Here is a 27,026-nt window from a genome sequence, read left to right as displayed (position 1 = left end):
TCACCACTTCCTCAAACAATTCGCTCAAAGTACCATACCAAGGTACCTCTATCGAGACGAGTCCGTGCTCGAGCCCCGCCACACATGGTGCAGATCTGATCCAGACGAACCTCAAAACCAAGCCCTCAATCCAAATTAACCACCTCAACACCCATGCAACAGTGACGTACTATTCATCATCGAGACAAACAATAATTCACTACATGGTGATTTTGCTTTACAAGATTGTAACCATGACCACAGTCAAGACAAACAAAGTCATCTGTACGTAAATAGGTTCAGTGATTCCAGAGTTCTGCCAGATGTCAGTTCAGGGGCAGCTGTTCTGGCGTGAGACCGCTACAAGCTGAAATGTGTAGCTTTAAAAACATCAAAATATGGGCTGCATATAATTACTATAAAAATGATACCATGATCAAGACAATTAGTAACCTCCAAGCTGTGCCAGCAGTATGGATAGTATAAGTTAAAACATTATTGTATTACTATGTGTATTGCTTCTAATATAATTTGTGGTCTCGCTGAGAAACTTATTTGTACAAAGAACAGAGCCTTCTTATCTTGTGCCAGGGGGCAATCTCTATTACAGCAACCCAGTGTTTAAAAAAAGCACATTGAATATTAGTTTTCTGGCACGGCCATCTGTGTAATTATACAAATGTTACAAAACTCAGGTGGCAATGATTTACCAACGTTATACAGAGCACACAACTGCAGCACACGCCTCTGAGTAAATGCTAGCATTTACTGGCCCTTGCTCTACATCTGTGGAAACCATATACAGAGAGCTGTATTTACATTATCTACTGTATACAACCTGTTAATATTAGAATGCAGGGTTTGGCACTAATGATTATCTGGTGGCCTGCATGGCTGAGATCTCAGGCTTGTCAAATTGTCGGCGTGGCAGGGTTCATCAAGCTGTTAAACATGATGACATTAACAGGTTATTTGTATGTAAATGTGCTTAATGAAAAGAGTAATCTCCATAAGCAGATACACGCCTGTGAATACAAAGTATCTATTTGTAGCCTGTACTGTGAGTTCTACTGACCAATCACGGTTAAGTTGCATGGAGACACACAATATGTGCGGTGAGCAAAAGAGGGACTGTGATTGTCAAAATGTAACATCACACGGATTGGTTATTATCTGGCAATGATTTAAATATAACAATACAGCAACATTTATAACAACAGGTCAAACAGGAAGCTTTGACCACTGATATCAAAAACCTAAAAGTTGTCCCCAGAGACTCAGTTAGCAGACTAGATTACTGGCTCCCAAATTGTGGAAATAGATATAAGTTATACAGTAGAAAAGCTACAGTAAGCTGAAAAAATTTAACGGTTATTGATGTTTTGCCACTTAAGCCTTAATTAATATCTATTATCAGCATGAGGGGCTAAAGTCAAGCTTCTGTTTAGCGAATCATTTTCATATTTTTAATGTGGATTATTAAAACATACACAAATGCATATAACCAGACGGTGCACACACAAAGCCTGGCAGTGATTTAATCTATTTAGATCTAATTTATCCAACCAGACGACACAAATTAAAGCTAAAACTACAAAGATGAAGACAGCTATGGTGGTGTGATGCTTTTCTTAGTTCTCTGAACCGAGCTGCACCACAACCAGAAAATATATTTTTTTAGAAAAGGAGCTCTAAGAAAGATCCCTTTCTTACAAATAAGAAAAGGAGCAACTTGACTATTTGTTTTCTTTAAGCCATACAAGATGATGCTTAAATTAGAAATCTGATTAGAGTAATCTTCTCTCCAATGTCTCTCTGTGTGCTTAACCTTGTTCTGTTCCAGTACTTGATTAATCTAAGGGTATTTAGGGCTAATGTGTTCCTTTTAACCCAATCGTGCTAGGTGACACATAGTGGTGTTGATGCATCCCATCTCATTTAAACAGGACTTATTGTGCTCACTTATAGCTCCAACAACAAGAGTAGTTTTACATGGTTTTCAGTTCAAATTAATCCTTATTTATCTTCTGCTGTGCCCTGGTGCGCTGCATCCACCCTCTGAAACAAACCATTTTGTCTCCTCTCTGTTTAAATCCTTGTTTGTGGTCACCACATTAGTTGTTGCATGTGAAAACTATAATGTCTGTAACTAAGATAAAGATCTCTGCATCAGCAGTGGTATAGGAAAAGAGAAAGATGAAACAGGAAGCAAGATGATTCCATGTTTGTTCCAAGTTTTTTTTCCTCCTCACATTCTCAGGATGTTTCCAACTATGGAATCTGGGAATCTCTAGGCACCTACACTGATAGATAATTGAAACTGCGATAAATAACAACGCATTAATGTCTAGGGTGACAACGGCAACAATAAACGTTCCTAAACTCCAACCTCCCTTTAAGGCCATGTCCACACTAATACGTTTTCGTTTGAAAACACATCTTTTTCTCTCCGTTTTGGCCTTCCACACTGAGACGGCGTTTTTGGTCAAGGAAAACGGAGCTTTTTGAAAACGCTCCCAAAAGTGGATAAATTTGAAAGCTGTTTCCGTGTTGCAGTGTGGATTGTGAAAAACGGAGGCTTTCAAAAATGATGACGCATTTTAGTCATATGATGCAGTCATGTGACCAATTCAACTAAGATGGCGGCAGTTGTTTTGTTTTTTCCCATTTTTCTCAGCCCTATTAAAGATTAATATCCGTTTGTACATGCTCCTCATAGCTTTTCTTCAAAGAAGACGGAATGTTAATTTCGGTGTATTTGGTACGTCTCCCAGTCTATATTCTCACTCGCTTTTGCAACTTTGTACTCTTGTGTTACTCGCAGCAACAACTCCACCTCATTGTCAGTCCATTTTAAAAAACTTGGTGCTTTTCCTCGACATTTTGCCGTGACGTTTCAAAGAGCCGGAAAGTAAATAAACGGCAGACTGAAATGAGGCAGGTCGAATCATCTTACGTTTCACGCATGCGCGGGGAAAGTAAGCGTTTTCAGTCGTTTCAGTGTGAAACGATAGTGTGGACGTGGTGCATTTTTAGACGAAAACACCGTTTTCAAATTTATCCAGATTAGTTTAGGCGTAGCCTAGGTCAACTTTCTTTGGATGGGCTACCTCTATCGCATGGCTTCTGCAAGCAGAACATCATTCCTCACTCTTAATTGGGAATGGAAACTTCTGAAATCTTGTACATATTCAAGCCAAAATCTTACGCAGAACCTTGAGCACAGGGGCGCTGTTTAAAATGTACCCAAAAATCCCACTAATTGACATCAAATAGAGCAAAACGCCAAGCATTTAGAGCACCTGAAGGCTCATGTTTTAGCTCACAGGGGATCCTTTGCACATAAGCTGACATCACTGTTTAAAACTGGCCATTTTTACTGAGCACACACTATGTATGACAGAAAATATGGAAAAGTCAGGTCAGCTTTAAAGCTCATGTTTTGTTGTCTTCTTTCTTCTTGTTAAATTTAATTAAAAATTTGCTTGTAATTAGTTAGTTATGTGGGTGATTATGAACTTAATTTTACAACACAATTTCCTTTATGGTCAAAAAAGGAATGGTACACTGGAGACCAGTGCACGTGTCAAAAGTCTGACTGTTGGAGTGTCATTTTTAAAGGGTTAAAAATTACACTCCAATTAGTTGTTACGCAGCTCATGGGCTTACACTGCTCGTTGCCAACTTGAAATGTCCTATGATGTCAGTATAACAGCAAGGCACTGGGCTCTGTCAACCTTTTCCCTTGGCACAAATAATTTTCATGACCCCACTATGGTTATTCACCACTTCATGGCACACATGGTGGGAAAATCTGCTCTCACCGAGCTGTGATGTGGATTAGAACATATTCGCTCCATCACAGGGCCAAACAGAATAATTTAGAAAATGATAGAAACATCCATCATGACTACAGACTTCTACAGCGTCCTCATCCAGCTTTTTGACAGCTCGCATTTTATGGGTGATCTCATAAAGGGTGCTTTGTGAGAAGATGCATGTCTTTGTGGCACTAAAACTAATTTGCCCAACATGATGTTCTAACAAAATTAAACTAAAACTAAATCCAAGTCACATATGCGCTACATCTCTTCCAAAACATTTTATGCTCTCAGGTTGATTTTCTTTCAATTTTCCCTTTAATCCATTTCACACTTTTTCTATCCTCGTTATTCGCCTGTTTCCCTCATAATGCTCCGTAGTGTTTGATGGTAAAGTGACACGGGAAGGAAATCTCCAAGGAATCCTTACAAAGTCCTCTGTGTTTAGCAGGTAAATAATCAATGCCGTCTTGTTCCTGTGAAGCAGGAAGACAAACAAGATCAAGCTTTCCCGCCTTCCATCCAGGGGAGCTGCCGATTTACAGGCATCTAACTCAGCCAGTGGCCTTCTTAGGAGATCACCCATGGAACAGAAAGCGGTTGTGGAGATCTGTACTTAAACTAACAGGCTCATTTTATCTACATATTCACAGATGAGCTACATGAGCTGTGTGAAATCACTCTTCACTGTGTGAGAACAAGATGATTCTTGTTAGTGTTGTCGCTCAGGGAACGACTCACGCTGTTCACCAGAGCTTATTTTTTTCCCTTTTGCCCAAAAACACAACAAATAACAACAACAACAACAAAAAACCCAGCCTATAGAATGAGGGGACAGATTTACAGCTAGTCGGGGTCAAGGGTCATCCGGCTAGATGCTTTCTTGGAGTGGTCTTTTCTCTCTTTCCTCCTTTCTTTCTTTTAGGTGTCCCCTAGGCTCCCACCCCTCCCCCAGCATTCCTCTCTTTTGTTTATTCTATATAAATACGATCAGACTGGGCTGCAGACCACACTGGTATACATTCACCCTTTCTGTTGGTTTGTCCTTCGCACATACACATGTACGCAAACACACAAACACAGCGCACGCACACACAGATACAAAGGGGGCTGTTGACAAAGCGTGGTACGCTTGTCTGTGGATGGCAATTCAAACATACATCAGGTGGACAGAAAGTCTAACAGGCTTCCACAAATATTCCTGAAATTATTTTTAATTTGAGGAGCTAACGCTACAAGGAAGATGAAGCTTTAATGGGTTTAAACATTGATTACATTAGGTAGGCTTCATAAAAAACTGCATTTACTGAGTTTAAGAGGCTTACTACAGGTAAGGCTCAAATAGGCAGACAACAATAAGAGGACACGGCTGAGAAAAAACAGCAGTGGATGAAGTTTAAGTTGGAGTGAAGAAAAGAAGATTTCCAGAGACAGACAGAAAGGAGAAGAGGGAGTGAGGCCAAGAAGTGTGTGTGTGGCCGTGCCAGGTCTCTGCACCAGTCTGTTGGTAAGGAAACGCACAGGAATGTGTAGCTTTCCAGTTTAAGGCAGTTTAATGAACATGCAGGGCTTTATTTTTGTGGTGGTGCAAAGGATAGTGCAACCAGCGCTCCAACACGTTGCCATTTTCTAACATTAAAATGCACTCCGTCTCACTGCTTAGATGTAACATGTGCAGAGTGAAGGTGGGAGGACAGGAGCGTTTGGATCTACAGGATCTACGGATACTACGAAGAACAAACGAGGAACGGGTCTGTTTGTGAGACAACATCTATCTCATGTGGGTGCATTCAATATAAAGCCACAGCAAGCAGATTATAAGAGGTGCCATTTGTTAACTGTGCACAAAAATAACTACAAGTAGTGGTTTTATGAGAATGTATGTGCTAGACTAATTCTTGGCTGTGAACATGGACAACATAAACAAAACATGTTCAGTTGGTGAACTTTGCAGGTGCTTATTGTTGGATTTTGTTACCGTGAGACGGTGTCAGGCTGTTTCTCCTTAACTCCAGGGTTTATGTATGCTCAGCTTAGCTTACCAGCTGTTGGTTGTAGCTTCACATTTAACTACAAACACGAGAGTGGTTTTGATCTTCTCATCTAACTTTGCGCTCAGAAAGTAAAGCCATAAAATATGTGCATGATGTAATGCTTTTTTGCTATTTTCTGCTTTTTTTAATTACTTCACATACGAGTGACCTAGAAGACGGATTCATTTGCAGAAATCCTGACACCAAGTCATGCATGTGAAGATAATAAACAGCTACAGTGTGAACTCTGTTTTCACAATCTGACTTTAAAGCACATTTATACGATCTCCCAGGACATGTGACTCTATGGAGCAAGTTCTGCAAGGTTACATTTCCCACCTTCTTCCCAAATGGTATCACGTATGCCCAGTAATCAAAACTCTATGGACTCTCCTGCTTGCATTTGCTCCCTGCCAGACTGCCTTTGTACTTCACAGGAATTTGCTTGTGGTTTCCTTCCTCTCTTGATTTTTATTCTAGTTTTTTCCTTGTGTATTTTTCCCACAGAGTTCCCTGTTTCATCTCATTCTGCATGTGTATGACTTTCACCTGATTTCTGGATTTAACCTTTTGCCTGCTCTTCCCTCGGATTCCTTGCTATGCTAGCTGTCAACCTGCGTATGACTTCAGCCTGTTGATTAAGCATTTGAGTTCTGAACAAGCATACACTTGCCTCTGACGTCCTGCTTTAAGGCGCTCGCCTCTTCTTCCAACCAATTCAGGAATAACGTTGGTAACAAATTTCCAACCGAACACTTTAAATCAACACTAACCTTTTTAATATAATCATAAATAAAGTAAATGAAACAAAGTGCGGTGAAACGAAAGCGCTGCAAATTAATCAGTTTGTACTAATCTGAACCGATATGTTACTCTGCAACTTTCAATGCAGGTGCAGCGGCTGTAAAGTCGATTTAACAAAGCACTGAACCACGGAGAGCCGCTGACCTGTATGGCTGCGGATGTGGACCCTTAGCGTGCCGTTGCTGGCGAACTTTTGCCCGCAGTATGGGCAAATCTTCTCCTTCTCCCCCGTGTGTGTCTGGCAGAGAAATGATAAAAGAGACATATGGTGGATGTTAAGGAAAAAATTTTGAAAATTCCCATTTTAACATCTTTGCTACATTACAAAGTAAAATGTGATCAATGGCAATAACTGGATTTCAAAGTCAGAACATGTGTCCATAACCAAGTTATCAAAAAAGATAATTAAAGGGCTTTTTTTCCATACTCGGGTCTTAGAATACATCTGTTCACCCAAACATTATCAGATTTTAGTGCTTTTTTCATTTTGTAAAAGCAACTCCAGAACTATATGACTGTGTCCAGAATAAACAAGTTCTCATAATGCAAGTAAATGGAGATGCACATGTTCACATGACAGTTGATTCTGCAAGCTTGCTGGATCAAAGAATTCAGATGATACACATTTGCCAGGGTCCAAAACCCAAGAGACCTTTTCTTCTCCCTCTTCTTCCTCTCCCTTCACCTCCCAGCTGTCCACCGTGGTGAGTTCCATGGACCCATAAGGGCCGCACATGCAAACAGAGAGGAAGAACATGTGGCAAGAGTGCACTAGCTCCTCTACCTTTCCCCACCCTACCCCCCTCACGCCGCTCCTTGCTGAAAAGTACACTCTAAATTCTTCCTGCTGGCCTGTTGTAAATTCCCGAGAATAATCGTGAGTATGAAAGGCTCAAACTCAGAGCGACAGTTTCAACAGCAGTACAACAATGCAGGAACACCTCCTCTCTGGCCCCCATCCTTTCCTCCGTCACCCCACTGTGTCCCTCTGACACCTCTGGTGTTTCGTTACAAAGGCTCCATCCACACTCAAAACACACACACACACACACACACACAGTCTCGCACAAACACGCACAAACAAATCCATTTATATGAACACGTGCATCCCAGATGGAGCAATGTTGCATTATTTAATACAAACAGAGAAAATACAAATCATATTCTACCTTTATAAACAGACAGCCAGCAGCGACGTCTGCGAATTCACATGGGAACATCACGTCTCAAATCACAAATGTGCAATTGGCTGGGGATTTCTTTTATGACAATGATTCTTATGTCTGTATCTATTCAGAGTAACCCGGCAATTTTCATTCATCTGTACATTCCTCCAGCATGCCACTAAAAGAGATAAGACTTGCACAACAAGCAAAACACACATTGCGTGCACATACATGCTTTCACACACACACCCACAAGCGCACACACCCCCTATGTAGAACCTAAATTCAGGCTCACTGAGGATAAAGTATTTACTGTAATACAAGAGAGCTCAGTGAATCCGCTGTCCTGTTCTGCCAGATATGTACATTACTGTTCATTTACATAAGCTACCATTACACACACACACACACACACACACACACACAGTAGTGCTCGAGTCACCCTTCATTTCTTTATATTCTGCTTCAGAAAATGGGAAATAGGGGCAGCAATGTATTGAAACATATAAAAACATCAAAGGAAATAAGGCAAAAATTCTAATGAGCTTCAAAGTCAATCTTTCTATGACCACTTTCATTCTTTAACGCAGCCCAAACTCTCTTAGGCAAGCCTTTAAGTAGTCTTCAGGAATAGTTTTCCAGGTTTCCTGGAGGACATTCAAAGCTTTTCTTTAGATTTTGGGTGGTTGTTATTCCATCTTCTGTCACTGCTTCAGTAATGGGGAGGCCAGTCCATGACTTATAACGTTCCATTGTGTGTTCCAAGGTATGTTTTTACTGCACTGGCACTTTGTTTGGGATTGTTGTCATACTGATAAATGAAGCTGTTTCCAAACAGATGCTTTCCTCATGGATAAAAAATCTGATTTTGGCAAGATTCCCAAACCACTGGCTTAAAAGCAGCCCCAAAACGATTTCTCTATTTCTTAAGAACCTAAACATACCGTTTATCTGCTGCAAATAGCTTTTTAGGCCTGCCGCTTCCACTTGGTAAGTTTCCTTGGATTTTTAAGCAAAGCTTGGAGAACTATGGCTCAAGACCACTTTAAAATAGGATAAAAAAAGTCTTACTGCTTGGAAGTACAATATAAAGAAAGAAGAGGTTGCTCGAGACATTTGCACTGTACAATATAAAATAAAGCTCAAATTCATGCCATCCATTCAGTTTTGCTTGAACAAGCAAAGAAGAAAAGAAAGCAAAAACTGTTTGTTTCAGCAAATCAGTCAGTGTCACTTTCAACCTTGAAATATTTGATTTTTTCCTCCTTCTTGTAACATAAAATCTTGGTTCAGGTGAGATGACAGCATTTGTCAAACGAAATGTTTCCATAACGACTGCGCCTACTAAATAAACTCACACTGATTAACCCTCGAGGGTCAAGCACTCAACTCATACTTTCCCTTGTTTCCTGTGGTTTTTGGCTACATGTGTTAAAGAAACCAAACACACACATTTCTTGTGCTTATTTAACTATTTCTGATACTAAGTAGAACTACAGCAATGCTGAATTCACTGAATTTAAAAAACTACTCACTGAATCGAGTTCTGTGTGGAGTTTACATGTTCTCCCCCTGTCATCCGGCTTCCTCCCAAAGACATGCACTTATTGGGCGTCCTGTCCAGGGTTTACCTTGCCTCTTGAAATAAGTGGTTATATTCTTCCTCATCTTTGAATATTTAGCACAACTAATGTGTCACAACAGATAAACACTGTAAAAACATGACTTTATTTGGCATTATAACCTGATATATCAGTTTATATCTAATAGAAAGAATTGAAGCAACTACCAAATGACAACAGAGTTCAGGGTGTGGTGTTTCCTGTTTATGGCAGATTCTGGCCCTGCTGTCCAAATGTTGCATCAGAAATTGAGACTCATAATATGTGCGGACTGTAGCCTCAGTTTCCTGTTCTTCACCTGAAGGATAGACAACAGGTGTGGTCTCCTGCTGCTGTGGCCCATCTCCTTTAAGGTCTGACGCGTTGTGCATTCATAGCCTGTCATCTGCACACCTTAATTGTAACCAGTGGTTATTTAAGTTATAGTTCCTTTGCAGTCAGCTTTAAGATGATAGGGAAGCCAATCGCCTCTGACATCAACAAGGCATTTTCGTTCTCGTGGGATATTTTCACATCTACATGCCTAAATGCATCGAGTTGCTGCCACGCTGATTAGATGTTTGTGTTAACGAGCAGCTGATCATGGGTACCTAATGACGCGGACGATGAGTGTAACTGATTCATTCACTTGATGAACTAAATCAAATTATTCAAGGTCAATGGCTGCTTCTGTTTCTGTTCTAAAAGACGTCAGATGGTGGGCAGCTTACAAAAACATAACCGGCAACTAGTTTTAATAAACAAGCGATTATTTTTGTGTGTGTGTGTTTTTAAGTTTAATCATTTCTGAACGACAGTAATTGAAAAATATCTGTTCTAATCAACCTGCAGCTGCAGCCGTGCATAAACGCCTCATGACCTTGGTAGTTAAAAAAGGGAAGTAAGCTCTTACTGTGATCATAAGAAGTCTGACTCACACGTTTCCTGAGGTTAAGAAAGATTCGTATTTTAGATTCTCGTCATATGTTCTGAATTGTGAGTGGAGCTCCAGTTAGAGCGTGGGTGTGATAATTACTTGTGAAGCCAGGTTTGCAGAGACAAACAGTTGCATAGTATCAAAGTGCATATTAAAAACAACTTCAACAATAACGCGGCCAAAAGTGGGGTTGCTCCACACGTGTAAACACAGTCGGCGAGTTGTCATCTCCTCAACAACCTGACTTTGATCAACGCCAGATTTCTCAGCAGCCTCCAGACACCCCGAGTACCGAGACAGTTCAACATGCCTGTCTTCAGCCCTACTTTTCTGAGACAACCTCCAAGACATTTTCTTCTGCCGTGTGCCAAGAAACTGTTTGGTTTCAATCTTGATCCATAACTGCACCGGACGTTGTCAGATTTAGGGCTCGCAATCTGCAGCGAGATCTGTTCGGGGCTCTGAAAGCCTGTGGAGCTAATGGACTAACTGCCATTTCTAATCAACATGTGAACTGATTTCCAAGCCTGCTTAGGCAACGACGGTCAAGATGGATGTTTCCAGCAGATTCAATAGTCTGAAATATTAGTATAGTTAGAGAAATCAGTGTCGTGAGGCAAGGAAATATTTTGTTAGAATAGATGTTCACCATGCCATTGATTTTATTACAATTTAGTTTGATAGCAGAGTGATGACGATGGAAAATCAGCTTTAAGCTACAATTTAGCAAAGTTCTTCCATTACTTCAACTTTTATCTCAAAATGGCATATAATCTTAGTAACTGTCTAAATATTACTTTGCAAAGTTTCACAACTTATTTTCTAACTGTTATGTCTGTGCGCATTTCAAATAAATGCAACTACAATTGTGTTTGAACTCAATTTCAGGACAAAGCCCCAGCAGACGTGCAATCACCGCGTATGATTGAGGTCGTCTGGCTCCAGCTTTTTTCACCCACCTTCTTGTGGCTCTTGAGGACAGAAGGAGTGACAAAAGCCTTCTCGCACAGGTCGCACTTGTACTTCTTGTGGCCGTCGTGCACCACCTGGATGTGGACGTTGAGCGTGTCCTTCCTCTTGAAGGTGGCGTCACACTGGTCACACTTGAATGTTCTCTCACCTGCAGCAAGGAAAAGATGAACATTTGCAAGAGCCATTTCAACTCAGCTATTGTTAAACGTCTGAACACAGACTCATCACGCACAACAAGAGGGGACCCAATTTCACCAGGGCTATTGTGTGGGCAGATAACTACAAAGAAAACCCAGACAACCATCTTTTAAAAAGCTCCGGTTGCCTTTTATTGTGTATCTGTAGCTGAACACACGCCAAAGTAAACAATAAAATAAAATACTCTGCCATATGTTTGGCCTGTACGTCAAAAAGTTAAAAAACATGCCCTATTTTATTAATCATTTCCCTGAACAGGCCTAAAACTCCAGACAGACAGCTTTTAGACAGTTATGTCAGCTGCTGGGATAGCGAAGCCTGATGTTTTCCTTCACGCCTCGGCTCTCTGCCTCCGCACAACAGCTTCTATTGTTCAAGAAAAGATGTTTCAATTATATGGAGATCATTCAATTTCCACAGAGTAGTTTAGATGGAGGGAGCAAGTGGTTACAAGCTTGCACTCATTCTCCTATTACCAAGGCAGATGATGGTTAGCTCAGTGAAAAGGAACACCAGCGAAAGCTGAGGCTCGCTTTGTTTTTTAATTTAGATGGAAACACTCTCGTGATGGTAATTAACGTCAACGGCACGCTCGCAAAGTGACTCCATTAAAACACAGAGCAAGGCTTCAGTCTGATAATAAGGTACTCGCGCTCCTACATAAGCATGCACAAACTTTCATTTAGATGCAAACACACACACACACACGCAGGGGTTATGCCAAAGGTCTACAAATGGGGTCTAAACACATAAATGTGCTCTACCCAAAGCAAGAACTACATACTGATTTGTCACGTTGTTACAAATACACTGCAACTTTAAAGTCGTGTACAGAAAAGGGCTGAAGAATGTGGGATTTAAGAATTATGATGACATAATATGAACAAACCAAAGGTTTAAATAGAGTGAAGCCTGTGAGCCAGTTCAGGCAGGTAGCTTCAACTGCACTGCATCACACACACTCTCATGTCAGGCACGTCATATGCCAGACACACCCTCCCAATTTGATGGCCCACATATGCTGCAAAATTTATAAGTATACATTTATAAATATGCTGCTTTTTCTTCTAACCCCTCTACCACCCCAACATCTACCTATAATCTCTGGAATTGCATTTTTAAGATCTAATAAATAATTTCATATCTATAAAACAACTGAAAAATACCGAAACACATTTTGTTATTCTATCACAATAATAACCCCAAAATATGGCCTTTTTTGTTTCTTTTGGCACATTTACACAATAGTTCTGCAGTTTTGAGCAAAATGTGAGAAATGGGTGGTTTTTACACTTTGTTTTAAAGTGCGCGTGTACATGTCTTTTGTTATGTTAAATTTTACATCCTCAGCTAGAAAAGCAGGAAAATATACCATCAATGCAGGACTTACAAAGTCAAGTCCAAAAATGGGCAAACTCCCCGAAACATTTTCTCCTCTTTGCTCAAAAATCTGCCACTTCACTGGTGAACACAGAGACCTCGAGGAAAGACTTTTGACCTTCTTATGGAAGCGATACTGATAGTAACACATATTAGATTCAGGTGTAAACACTTGAGTGTCTCGGCTCTCTGTCTGTGATCCAACTGACCAAGAAGCACTTAAAAAAAAGTCTTTGAAAATTACTCATTGGCCAATTACTGGATTGCTTTACTGGGACATTATTTCTGTTTTCTCGCCTAGAGCACAATGAAATCACACATCCAATCCTCAAGCCCTATATCCCATTGATACATAATAAAAGTCCTGATATTATATTGCTTCTTGCCGCCTGAGACAGCAGCAGGAAATGCCTTGAGCTTTACAATCCTTTTGTTATCTGGCACAGTTTGAGGACGACTAATGCATCCTGCCAAGACTCATCTGCAGCTCAACTGTCCAGGGAGAAAGTTTCTGTCAAAGCAAAGCATTCAGGGAGGACCAGACAATCAGACAACTGATGTCTTAACAGGGAGACTTTTGATGGGGTTACAGCGTCTGGAAATATCCACAGTGGTAGGGATGAGACGGCAATAAAAACAGTAAAAGTACAGGACTATAGCCTGTAAAACTTAGTAGGCTGGTTTTAACGGAGCAATTTTACTTTAAAATGTTGTGAAAGAATGTGGCGAACTCGTCACTTTAAGATCAAAGATGTCTATGTTTTGTAAGGAGATATCTACTTACAGCTTCTGAGGCATTATAAGGAGAACACATGGAGCTCAAAGAATCCTGAACAGAAACCTGTGGGAGTAACTGTAAATATGGTGGTTCCACTGCAGCTGATCACAATTAGCCAGGAAATGTATGAGCTGGTCATATTGCTGTACTCATGTATGTGCACAGGAGCAGTTTTCAGCAGTTTCAACTGGATAGTAGCAGATCTATCTACTACTATCATCCCAGATAGGGGGTTTCTATGTCAACAGTGTTTGAGGAGTCTGATGGACACATAAATGGTAATACTTACTATTGTGGATGAGAAGATGACGCTGTAAAGAGAAGGGGGTGCGGAACAGCGCTTTGCATTCCTCACACTGGAAAGGCCTTTCCTCAGAGTGCGTCTGCAAAGAGAATCGAGCAGCATGTTTATAAAGTGCGCAAGCCGCCTCCCGCCTCGACGTGGACGTCGGGGAGGCTTCTTAAATTGATGCAAGAGGATTTTGCTTAAGGCTCCGTAGCCAATTAAGTTTGTTGACTTGATGAAGACAAGCAGCTTGAGGGGCTTTAGATTCAAAGTGCTTCTGTTTTTGCGACACCCGTCTGTACCCCCCACATATCTGTCTGAGTGACAGCTCAATCCCAAAAGTAAACACAGGGAACCTCAAGGGTGGAAATGCCCAGAGACCCCACAGATAACAGCAACCAACGAGACCCTGATTGATCACAGCTTCACTAATAATTCTAGCTTTGCTGTGACATTTTAAGGAGTATCTCCTCTTTGAAAGCACCAATCGTCTGGATACAGCTGTATAGTTAACATAATTTACCTAATTATAGAACATAAAAATCTAAAGTGGATCTTCACATCTTATACACTTGCTCACCTTCTTGTGATTCTTGTAGACATTGCGGTGTGCAAACTCCTTCCCACACAGCTTACATTTGTACGGTTTGTCCTCGCTGTGGATGATCTTATGAGCCGTCACCTGGTCCAAACGCTTGAATGACCGACTGCAGATCTCACAGGTGTACGGTCGCTTCTCTGATCAGTGACAGATTAACAGAGATTATCTCAGAGAAGCAGAAGCATGAAGCAATAAGGTCAGCTCATCGTTGCAGCATCATCGTCTTACCCGAGTGTGTTATCATGTGGCGTTTCAGTTGATTCGTAGAGATGAACTTTTTGTCACAAGCGTGGCATTCAAATATTTCGTGTATCTACGGTACAAGAGCAAAAAACAGAGCGAGAGCATTTGAAGTTTTGTTCTTGCTGACCGCTGAAAACATTCAGGGGAAATGAGCTGCGAAAGTTCAAGGATCTCAGTGTGCGATGGTCAACTGAAACTAAATCTTGTCCGCTTTCATGAGACTGATGTCTACAGACGGAAAAGCAATTAAAGTGATGAAAACTTTCAATCCCTTTTCTGCTTCACAGCACAGTTCCAGTAATTGCATATTCAATAGCTCCCCGGCGTACAGCTACAATAGCATATGCTAATGTAACGCAGCTCCTCTTGTCAGCTGCTTCTGCAAAACCTTGTTCAGCTAAATGACGATAAAGGCAGTTTTTAAGCTGCTTTGGAGCCAAATTATCAGTATGGAAAGTTTGATTTCTCTTCTGTAAGAATAATACAATGCCCGTTGGCTTTGATTGAAGCTATAAGAACATGTCAGATTTTTGTCAGAAATGTGACATATTTAAAATAACACTTTTAATGGGACTCAACTCTGCATTATACTCGATTCTTACTGTAAAAAAAAATAGGTAATTTATATAAACCCCATGTGGTTGTGGCCTAAATTTATAGAAACATCTTTACTTTACTTTCAGACAACAGTGTGCGATTAGAAAACACTTTTACTATAATAGAAGATGTAAAACTGGTACACAGACAGATCCGGAGGCCACACAGGAATATCACACGCTCCTATTTTAAAACCCCTTGGAGATCTGAAACTGGAGAATACCGATGCATAGACAGGTGAAGTAGGTTAAATGATTCTCTGCAGAACTGTGTCACTTCCAGGTGACTTTACAACAGTTGCACGGTTTGGAAGAAGCTTGCTGATGAATGAGTGGACAGGGATGGAACAATGTCAGCTGATTAATCTGGATGATAGATGTTGACAGCAGAAAATTACATTTCACAATCACCAACTGGGATAATTAATGAATGACTTCTAATAAGACAAATTATTTGAGACAACTTGCAAACTAATCTATTAACCAACATCACTGAAAAGTGCTGTACAAAATAGTTTCTCAAGACTAAAATGAAGGGATAATTAGCACAAAAAAACAGTAGACTAAGATATTTTAGTTTTTCCTTAACACCTTTGACATACTATTATATATAAAATGCGTACAACTGGATAGAGAGCAGTTTGCCTAGTTATACAACATGACCCTTACACAAAAAAAGCACATGGTCTTCAACTGAAAAGATTAAAGCAGCTTTATATTGCTGACAGCAGCAGGCTTATTTTATGCCTCAGACTTTTCTCTGCAAATCAAGATCATGCTTGACCGGCGTGTAAAGAATGAAACAAAAGGCATCTTTTTCTTCAATTGAATATGATTGAGCTCAGCAAAGATGCTTAAACAGGCTCAACTTGTGCTGGCATATAAGACCATCTGGTAATAGATTGTTTTGAGCAGTTGAGATTGTTTTGTTTTGAGTTTTCTTGCAGTCCGAGGCTGGTTCACATTATGCTAATGCAGAAGGGACACAAAGTAGAACAGTCATGTTAACATGGCCAGCATGAGTATAACCTTTTTGGTCTCAACTGATAGTTTCCCCAAATTGATATTTGCATATATGCATTTTAATCTGCTATGATACATCACAGCAGATCTCACTATCATCTTGTAAACAAAGGGGTGATGTAACAAATCACCCCTGGCACTTGTTTCCACCTGCTGCACCTTGGCTGGACACTCTTCTCCCTCGTGTGCTGACCATTGCTGTGGATGGTTGACCCCAGGTATTTGACTCATCCACGTTCACTATGTCTACTCCTTGCAACTTCACCATTCAAACTGTCTCTCTCATTCACACACATTTATTCTGTCTCACTTCTACTGACTTTCCTTCTTCTTTTCTCCAGTACATACCACCACCTCAATTCAATTCAATTCAACTTTTTTCAGTTTTATTTTTATAGTGCTAAATCACAACAACAGTCATCTCAAGGCACTTCATATTGTAAGGTAGACATACAGAGAAAAATCCAACAATCATGCAACCCCCTATGAGCAAGCACTTTGGCGACAGTGGGAAGGAAAAACTCCCTTTTAACAGGAAGAAACCTCCGGCAGAACCAGGCTCAGGGAGGAACAGCAGGCTCTCTTCCACATGGTCCATACTCTCACTACAGATCACTATGTCGTCAGCAAACATCACAAACTATGTGATCCTGAACGCGTTTGTCTAATTATACTAACTACCAGGGATCACTTTAATAACCAGACATGCTAGCATTAGCTAATAATTTAACACATCACCATCTGGTTAAAATATGTTCACAAAAAACAAGAACAGCATAGAAGAACCCAAAGTGCCAAAATCAAAGTTTCAAAACAGAGCTTCACAGCTAATGGGTAATGTCACAGTGGCTGTGTCCATTTTTTATATACAGTCTATAGTTTGACGATAAAAATGTTTAAAAATGTAGCAAAACAGGCTGGAATAAAAAATAAAATGTCTTTACAAATATTGTGCACCATGTTTTACATGCCTTAAAGCCCAACTGGCAAATCAAGACATTCAGCCTCTGAACATCTGCTCTTACTGCAGCATTTACACATAAATAGAAGAGAATATAAGCTAAAGCCAAATAGCTGTAGTGTGACCACACATTGACTTTTTTACATAAATACCATTCTCCAGTGTTTATCTTGGCATTGTCATAGCAAACGTTAACCCCTCAATCATGTCAGCTACATTATTAATAACTAGTTGATGCAATTAATTTAATAGAATGTAATTGCAAAGAAAATACATCTTTGGATGACCCATTAGCCTACTCAACAGAGGAATGTAGCTTGGAAAAACTTGCCTAATCGCACGTGTTAGACATAGAAAAATCATGTACTGAAAAAGGGTTTATATACACAGCAATAAAATTAATTTTAGCTGTATAAAAATGTTTTAAAGAACTATTTAAACAGCTAAATTCAAATCTGTAATCCATCAGTAAGAAAGGGGACCCTGTTAAAACCTTGTGCTCGGCAAACAGAGCCTCGTCAATTTCAACAGACCTGTGGGATGAGCTAGTGAAAAAGAAACCGCCGTCCTCTCTCTGCTCTGTCATCCCAAATAAGTTTAAACCTGATCGTAAAGAGGGAATAAATGAACCCTAAAGCATGTGAAGCAGACGCGAGATTAAGAGGTTAGACTGGGTTACAGAAACAGTGGAGATTGACGGATACCACTGTAGAGCGAGAAACGGCACCAAAGAGACATCGCTGTAAAAATGGATCATGCAAAACTGCGTAAGCTGAGCAAATCCTCTCAGATCCAATGCAAAGTATCCGCCTGGGATAAACTGAGCTGTGCAGAAGATGTTAGAGAAGCTCACCTTCCTGTGTTCTTGTAAATTCAGGGAAGAGGAGCATTTTCTGTTGCATATGGTGCATGTGAGTTTCCGTCGTGCACTCCCTATAAAGAAACAAACAAAGTGCATTACAAAACTCCACGTACAGAGCTGTTAGCAATGAACAACAATTTTGGTACACTGACACATCATTACGTGGTTAAAGAAAAACACCAAATGTTTTATTTGTCATTGAACTCCCTTACTCATAGCCCCAGTGATCCCGCCATTTTGGGACCAGTGACACCCTCCCTTTATCCCCGTCTGTATTACATGACCCACATCTGTTGCGTCTGATCCACTTCCCCCTTCGCCCACACATTCACACACACACACACACACACCACTTAGTTCTGACTGCACTGGGAAAAAACATAAAGGCGCAGATCTCAGCTCCATCAGCCTCTCAGATTAATGTCTTAATCTCGGGTTGATATGTAAGGCTGCACAGATTCCCACTGCCCTACATCCCATCATAAATAGCTATGGAAGTCCAATTATCTGAAAGAGTGAGCTGCCCCAGCACACACAGGTCAGCAATTATGGAACACAAGTAATTAGAGATGTGTCTTAACATCGCAGAGATTTTAACTGATCGAGGTCATGCACTCTAACTGCAGTTCCTTGAGTGCTGAGGCTGCTAATGGACGATTATCTTTATTACATGAAAGCGCTACGCATGTGTACAACAGAGAGAACGAGGCAGCGAACATCACAGAGAAGCACTGCGAAACAGAGAGAGACAGAGGTGCCAACCTGTGTGAACATTTCCTTTATGCTTCTTCAGAGCGTCTTTGCTCTTAAATCTTTTGCCGCAGCTCTCGGCTTTACATATAAACCTGGCATCTCCTTTACAGGCTTCCTTATGTTGTTCAAAACTGCACACACAGAGATATCAAAGACGAAAGAAGAAGAGGAAGGGTTATGAGTTACAGAGTAACAGTGGTACAACTGCATGCTTCACACTGTCCTGTACTATGGTTTGGATGATGCATGTTACCTGGACTCTGAGCTGAATGTGTAATGGCACAGGGAGCACTGATGGGCTTTGGAGTCAGCTGATGGGTCTAGTGACTCAGAACAATGCAAAACACTGTGGGAGGAATGAAATTAAAAAATATGTCCAGGATGACTACCACAAATAATCAAGAGCAGAAAAACATCAGCGTAACATTATTAAAAGATTTTCCACTGAAAAAAGTCGAATTATTTTCTTCTTTTAAGTAAATTTAAAAAAAAACTGAATTTAAACATTTTTTGAAACAGACTCTTCATTCAAATACTGAAAATAAAGCTAAAGCTAGCACCCATTTAGCTTAAATTAGCATTAAGAGTTAAAAGAAGGGAGAGCAGTTAGCATATCTATGTCGAAAGGTAAAACTAGAATGAATGCCTCCACTAACCACTCACGCTCAAGCCTCTAGGTCTCTATGCCTGCCCAGACTAATGTTAAATGTTTTGTAAAGACTTGTAATAGCCAGGCACCAAAGACTGCTGCTAATTCAGTTTTGGGCCAAAAATGAAATATGACATTAATTTTACCTGATTATGGCTTTAAATATTGGCCAGTGTTTTGTGCAATGTGATCAAATGTATTTACTTGATGTTATTGTATGTTTGTGTTAGATTGTGTCAAATCATAGCATATAAACTGTTGCTTTATGCCAGTGGTCCCCAACCCCTGGGCCTCGGACCGGTACCGGTCCGGGAGTCGTTTGGTACCGGATCGCGAGAGTTGAGGTTCAGGTGTGAAATGTATGGTTTTCAGGGTTTTTATTGGTTTTCAGCATTATTTTGTTATTGTTTTTATCGTTAACTCGGTTTTCCTGGGTCTTTTCACGTGTGTTATGAATAAATCTTCTTTTTTTCGGTACCGATACTAGTTTTATTTAGTTGTATTTATCCGCGACACCTTAAAGGCCGGTCCGTGAAAATATTGTCGGGCATAAACTGGTCCGTGGCGCAAAAAAGGTTGGGGACCGCTGCTTTATGCCATATTAATGTTTTTGGGGGGTCAAAGTGATACACATACTTCATCCTCGACTCGAAATCAAAAAATTGGGCCAAACTTTTATCTATCTAACACATAATCTAATCAGTTCCCTGGATTGATTTAACATCTCTTCGAACTTCAGACTTCTCAGAGATCAGAGAAACGTTGAGCATGAAATAAAACTACACTACAAGTAATGAAAGAGTAAACCCACTGGCGCTGCAGAGCCTGTTTGATGGGAAACTTTTTGCCACAGTTCCTGCATTTGAACTCCTTCTCCTCTGTGCTGGGCCTTTGGTGCAGACTCTGGAGGTGGGCAGCCAGGATCTCTTCACTCGGAAAACTGCTCTCACACAGCAAGCAGGGGTGGTCCTCCTTCTTTATTACTAGTTCTATTAAGGTTAATGAACACAGTACGACAAGTAGGGCAAGTTTTGTTTTTTTATGTGTGTGCTATAAACTGATCACCTGTAAATGTGTATACATAAGAAGGCAAACTAAAACATTCCACTGTACCCATTTCTACAAGGTGCTTGGCCTCTTTACTGTTCTCATCTTCATCTTTAATATCCTCTTCCTCTTCTTCTTCCTCCTCTTCCATATCACTGTCCAGGTAGCCTATCAGGAGCTCCGTGTCTGTCTCTATGTCATCCACAGCCAGGTAGAAGATGTTCTCCCCGTCCTAAAAAAACACAAACACAGCCTGAACATTGGCTGAACGTGACTCGATATATTTAACAATGTAAAAATAAAAAATTTAAGTCAGTTGCTAACAGTTTTAACCTTCTGCGGTAAGGCTAGCTGAACTCATTACACCCTGACAGCAGTCTGTTAATGCTTGATTGAGGCCACAGGTCAAACGGTGAAACTCTTAAAAATATTGTCATTCACTTCCCTGCCTTAAAGGTCATGTTAATAAAATCAAACTGTCATTTGGTTTTTAACTGTGGGACCCTAAATATACATAAATAACGATTAAGAGGATGAAAGCTACACAATAAATGTCACCGTTGATGAAACACAGAGATTTAACTCACATGTGTGACCTTTAAAAGACCGATCACTCCGTGTATTCAACTATTAATGGCAGCGACTTGGCCCTCAGACCTCAAATGTTCATCTTCTCTTCCTTGGACTTGATGAGCGGATAACCTCTTTTTATCTTTCACATAGAAGCGCAGAAGCTGAACTTTCCCATATCCACTGTACTGTATTCACTAGACTGTGAAAATCTACATTGGGCGTTTGGAAAATTCTGCATATTTTCCGATTCTCATTTCCCGCATAACTGTAGTTAACACATTATTTGTCAATATAATAACTCTATAAAAGCTGGTCTTGGAAATAAATTAAGAAAAGGAATTTTGCAGCTGCAAAATATTCCCTCAACAAAATCCAGAAAAATGTATAAATCCTAAGGACACCAAGGATAAAAACAGAGAAAAGAAACAAATACACTTCTCTCTTTCTCCAACTTAATGTCCTTTTTACGTTAATAACAGCCTTTAACAGTTTCAACATCTGGCAACAAAGAGACTTCGAGCCAAAGTAATTTGTTTTGCAATATAAATGAACTCTGAATTATTTTGGCAGAAATTTCCCTTTTTGCCTTAAAACCTTTAATCATTATAAAAACAATCAATTTTCAAGCAGTATTCCATTTCAGTTCAGTTTGTAGGTCTCCAGACTTTTTTCTTACCCGTGCTTTTTCTACTAACATCGCTCTTTTGCAACTGCTTTATCTCGCATGCACATCTGTGATTTTTCACACAACAAAAACAATAAATAGCTGCTGAAAAAAGCCTGTCATTTCGATCTTGTTTTCAAGGTTTTTTTCCAGAAGAAAATAAGATTTCCGTATTTGCTGAGATCAAATTTGAAATAATTTACATAATTTCGAACTTCGGGTTTGGAGATTTGACAGATGTCTGTAATATTTATCATTTTCTTTCTTTCGGGAAGGTCTGAGGGATTCATTGTCTGCAGAGTGGAAATGTACCTGAATGGCTGCCAAGTTCTTCTGCTCCTGCGAAGGCGCCTGATGGACAAACCGCAGCCAGTTGGCATAGCGGGGATTGCTCGCATCCAGAATATACAGAACATCTCCTTTACTGCCACGGACCTAGAGGGGGGAAAAAAGAAACAGCAACGACATGAGCTGTCAGATGAGAACAACTGATTCTTTTTCTTCTTCTTCTTCTGCTCTCATTGCCTTCTTTGAAGGTTCGTCTTCTGTACATCAAAGCGTGCTGGCCTTACATATGAACACCAGTGTGGCAGCTACAGATAACTACATCACAGCGTTTCTACACAAGACGAGATAAGACTCACTTTCAGTCAGGCATTATGGTTAATCTGTCTGCAGCGTAATTAAATGTTTCCTTTATCACAGAAAAAACAAGAATGTACTCAGACAGACCCACAAGCAGCTGCATCGTGTGATAAAGGACTGATCTGGGGCTTTTTTGCATTGAATTGTCATACAGGTTTTTATAAGAATATTTACTGTGTTTAGTTGTATTAATGCTACACAAAAACATGTTTCTTAAAGTTGTTATGTGTCTGTTTTCTCCGCTGCAGCTGTTTATGGTTAAAATGGTCTTAATACAGTTGACTACCTGCTTTCACCAGAGCGGTTATTTGATTGGTTCAGTTTGTCTCCTTTTTTATACAGTAGTGTGCAAAAGTCTTGAGTCACCTTTCTGTAAATTTAGCTTCCAGTGAGCCAGACTTTCTTGTAATTCTTTAAAGTGGTCTTGAGAAATAGTTCTCCAGACTTTCTGAACTTTTTATCTGAACATTGGCTGCTTTTTCACTCATTTTCAGTCCAGTCCTTGTATGTGATCATTTTTAAAGGAATGTCTTGGGTGTTTGGTTTGGTTTAGTTTGGTTTGGTCAGCATTAAAACACTGACTCATTCAAGCATAAACAGGCACCTAGCTTACAACATAACTAAAAGAAGCAAAGAACCAAGTTTAAATGACATCTTTAGGCGCTTTAGTTGAATCTACGTGGGAAAAGCCAAATATAACACAGTTTGACAGACATAAAATTGTTTTTATGGACCAAATAATAACTCTCAAAGAGCTATTAGCTGAAAACTTGGCATGGGTTGCAGTGTTTCCTTAAAAAAATATGTGGAAATAGGAAAAGTGGAGAATAAAAGAAGACATGTTAGGCATCAGACAAGCAGTATCTGAAAGTAATGTCCTTAAAAAATAGAAAATAATCCAGCAAAGACCTGACAAAGGACCTGAGAGGTGCCTCTGGCCCTTTAGTTGATCCATCTACTGTTCACTGAAGCATCACCAGAAATGGTCACAGTGGAACCGTGGCTGTCAGGAAGCCATTCTTAGTAAAGGGAACCAGGGAGAAAAAACTGAGGTATGCCAAGTTACACAAGACCTGGACTGAAAATCAGTGGTGACAAGTCTGATGAAGTGATGCATCCAAACCTGTATTTTTTTGGTTCAAATCATCATCAGTATTTATGGAGGTCAGTAGAGAGGAACAACACTGAGCGTCTGCATCCATCTGTAAAACGGGATGGAGGCTGTCATGGTTTGGAGCTGCATTTCACCCAGTGGCATTGGGAATCTTGTCAAAATTGATAGATTTTGACACCATCAGTACCATCTGTTAAGTGTGACTGGCAACAGCTTGATTTTTTCCATGTGACAATGATCCCAAACACTTTCAATACAGTAAAAGCATACCTGGATTAAAAAGAAAAAAGATGTGCAACACTATCAGAATGCTGCAGCTCATCTTCTGACACGTACTAAAAGATGTGAACACATTTCCCCGGTGCTTGCCTCTCTTCATTGGCTCCCTGTCCGCTTCAGAATTAACTTTAAAATGTTATTGTTAACTTACAAAGCCCTGAATGGACAGGCTCCCGGGTATTTGTCTGACCTCTTGCAGACTTATACCCCCTTTAAAAGATCACTCTTAGATCAAGTGATCTTTTGCTTTTAGCTGTACCATTGTCGAGGCTGGTTCATAGAGGCGATCGAGCATTTGCAGTCGTAGCGCCTAAGCTGTGGAATCATTTACCCCTATACATCAGACAGGCTCCCACTGTCAATCTTTTTAAATCTTATCTTAAAACGCATTTTTATTTACTGGCTTTTAATACAGCATGAGAGTTATTTGTTAATTCATATTTGGTGTTTGCTATCAATACTCTAAGTTATTTTATTAGGTATGTTGTATTCTTGTACAGCACTTTGGTCAACGCTCCTGTTGTAATTAAATGTGCTATATAAATAATTAAACCATAACCATAAACCATGAATCAGAGAGTGCTGACTGTGATGATGAATAAGGGCAGTCATAACAAATATTGACTTGCAAAATGTATATATGCAATATATACTGTTATTTATACTGTATTTCCATGTATGTTTGCACATGTTTCAATAAACTGTTACACCCATTTCCAAATTTCCTAGCAAAAGATAAGGAAATGAGGGCTGGCTATAGATGTTTGCACAGTACTGCAAGATTACTCATCCAGTTAGAAATGGATTTGAATGAAATTTTCACCAAAGACTGGTCTTGGCCCAACGTGGTTAACACTTGGAGTTGATCCCAATCCAGTGAAAGATTTTTTGGAATGATGCTTTGACATTGTGAGACTGCAGGATTGGGTGCTATTTATTGTTAGGGGCGGTGACATTTTTTGACAAATGTATCTCTTTGGACTTTGAACAGAAATTTAAATGAAACCATGTGACAAGACCAACACTGACTTCTTACAGACATTTTAAACATGACAACAAGACACCACAACACCCTGATTATTATGGTTAGAAATCACAGGCCAAAATGCAGAGAAATACTGGATTAATCTTGAACAGGGTATTGGATTGCGGTATCTGTTAAATTCTTATTAAACATAAGATTTTATTTTGAAATATAGCTTGTAGCTATAGCTGTCGTGTTATGCAGCATCACAGAAATAACACTGTTGTTAACACTGTTAATTGGAAAGATTCAGGTACATTACAGCATTTTACATATTTGGTTTTTGCTTTCAGAGGTGCAGTCGTGGGAACTCTGGAGTTAAAACTACTACTGTCAAACTGGCTGAAGATTCAGCATTTCCATTCCCTGAGGTTTTAATTTTTAAAAAAAGAAGCGCATTCACCTCCCACATCAGCCTGGTGTCCGAGCTTTCATCCAACTCACTGGGCAGCTTTTTCTCACCAGCAAAGGGGCCAAACTTTTCTCCCTTTAACACAAACAGAGTGATCACTTGTCAAACACCATGCCTTTAAAGAAAACAGTGGCAGCCAAAAATTAATGACATTAAACCATAATAATACACCCCAGAGGACATGATTTCTGCACTGATGAGTGTTGGGTGGATGGTGGGCCCGCCTACTGTTTAAGGTGACATGTAAATGTGTCCCTCAGTACTGGGCATTTTTCCTTTTGACTTTCCAGGGGGCGTGGTCAAATTGTGCCGCTCTTCTTGTTGTATTCATGTTCACACTCTGCAACTTTTACCACACATTTAAATGACCAAACATCCCCAGTACAGACACTTCAACCAACTCATCCTCCGCAACATTCCCACCTCCTTTTCTGCATATATGGCAACAAAGGGTGGGGGGTCATGAATGTGAATGTATAAGTTAATTGTCGTGAACAGTTAAAATCTTTACGTTGGATTTAACATGGATGTCTATCCGCGGAACGACCCTTCTTTGCAGGCAGGAATACGTTAAGTGAACCCGGAGAAAAAGCCGGAGTTACTGTAGCTACGTGGCACTTCACGTCACAGACGCCTTGGCTGCTGGCTGAGATTTTGACAGCGACTATCAGTGGGAAAAGGCGAACAGAAAAAAGTATCTACACTTCTAGGAGTCTCTTAAAAAGCAACACGAAACGTTTCCCGCGTGTAAACCTGGTTACAAAGTTGCCCGAGTCAGAAACTACAAACCTTTTTGACTCGCCTCGCCGTGTATAGACCGATTCCATCCTGGACCTTTGACGACTTCAGGGAAAATCTGTCTGGCACATACATGCCCAACATTGTCATCGCTCGGAAATGTTTCCTTCGGTGACAATTAGTTGGCTATCAGATATGTCAGCGGAAGTGAAAAGGCATTGTCAGTATGAATTTAGAGCAGATAGTTTCTTCGTGAAGGGATCCAGGTTGAACTTCTGTTGCTCCTGCTGCAGGAAAGCGAAGCAGCGCCCTGATTGGTCCAAAGTTTGTAACCAGAAGCTACCTTTTCTGTCGAGCAACACGCTGCTGCTTGTTTCATTCAGCCTGCAGTCCCAGCTTACCCAGTCTGACGATGGTTGTGTAGGAGTATCAGAGGAGCTACAGAAATGAAAGTAATGACATTATTTAATAAAGACAGCTCACTTAACGAAAGGCTCCATTAAGAGCTCATAGATTAGTTTAATGAAACTTTTAGCTTTAGGATTAGATAAAAGTTTCCATACTGCAGATTTTTAACTCTAAGTGGACATCTTATGCTCATTTCCACATTTATATGTTTATTCTTATACATTACAACAGTAGTTTTTCATGATTCCCAGGTTAAAGTAATCGGTGGTTATCTGACACCAATACTTGGTGCAGTCCCTCAGATCGTACAAGCTGTTTTACCTTTGAGCCAACTTTGTTGATTGGCTATTACTAGCAAGCAAAAGGTTTGAAAAGCTGGTGGGTAGGACTCATGCGCCTAAATAATTTGAGTGATATCTACTCTCTTTGAGATCATCAGAGCTAAGACCAGAACAACTGCTGAAAGAGCAGACTGAAGC

The 27,026-nt window shown here is 40.1% G+C and overlaps 1 protein-coding gene across 2 annotated transcripts in view; it reads right to left on the bottom strand.

Moving 5' to 3' along the window:
• Positions 1 to 26,477, bottom strand: part of prdm5 (PR domain containing 5) — a 46,780-nt gene extending 20,303 nt beyond the window's left edge. For both annotated transcript variants that reach the window (XR_014872392.1, XM_085151551.1), the window contains exons 1-13: positions 26,191 to 26,477; positions 25,393 to 25,476; positions 22,240 to 22,362; positions 20,757 to 20,922; positions 20,455 to 20,632; positions 19,248 to 19,340; positions 19,004 to 19,125; positions 18,233 to 18,312; positions 14,785 to 14,869; positions 14,536 to 14,693; positions 13,959 to 14,052; positions 11,301 to 11,461; positions 6,782 to 6,875 (exon numbers count right to left, since the gene is read on the bottom strand). Coding sequence is in view for 1 of the 2 variants with exons in the window: in XM_085151551.1 (XP_085007677.1) it covers positions 6,782 to 6,875; positions 11,301 to 11,461; positions 13,959 to 14,052; positions 14,536 to 14,693; positions 14,785 to 14,869; positions 18,233 to 18,312; positions 19,004 to 19,125; positions 19,248 to 19,340; positions 20,455 to 20,632; positions 20,757 to 20,922; positions 22,240 to 22,362; positions 25,393 to 25,476; positions 26,191 to 26,289 (1,537 nt within the window). In the remaining variant the exon portion in view is untranslated. The remainder of the gene's footprint in view (positions 1 to 6,781; positions 6,876 to 11,300; positions 11,462 to 13,958; positions 14,053 to 14,535; positions 14,694 to 14,784; positions 14,870 to 18,232; positions 18,313 to 19,003; positions 19,126 to 19,247; positions 19,341 to 20,454; positions 20,633 to 20,756; positions 20,923 to 22,239; positions 22,363 to 25,392; positions 25,477 to 26,190) is intronic.
• Between the last annotated feature and the right edge of the window lie 549 nt (positions 26,478 to 27,026).

The sequence above is a fragment of the Neolamprologus multifasciatus genome, chromosome 23, assembly GCF_963576455.1.
Source record: "Neolamprologus multifasciatus chromosome 23, fNeoMul1.2, whole genome shotgun sequence".
NCBI lineage: Eukaryota > Metazoa > Chordata > Actinopteri > Cichliformes > Cichlidae > Neolamprologus > Neolamprologus multifasciatus.
The sequence above is the reverse complement of the archived record's forward strand: the minus strand, read 5'-3'. Positions and strand labels throughout refer to the sequence as shown.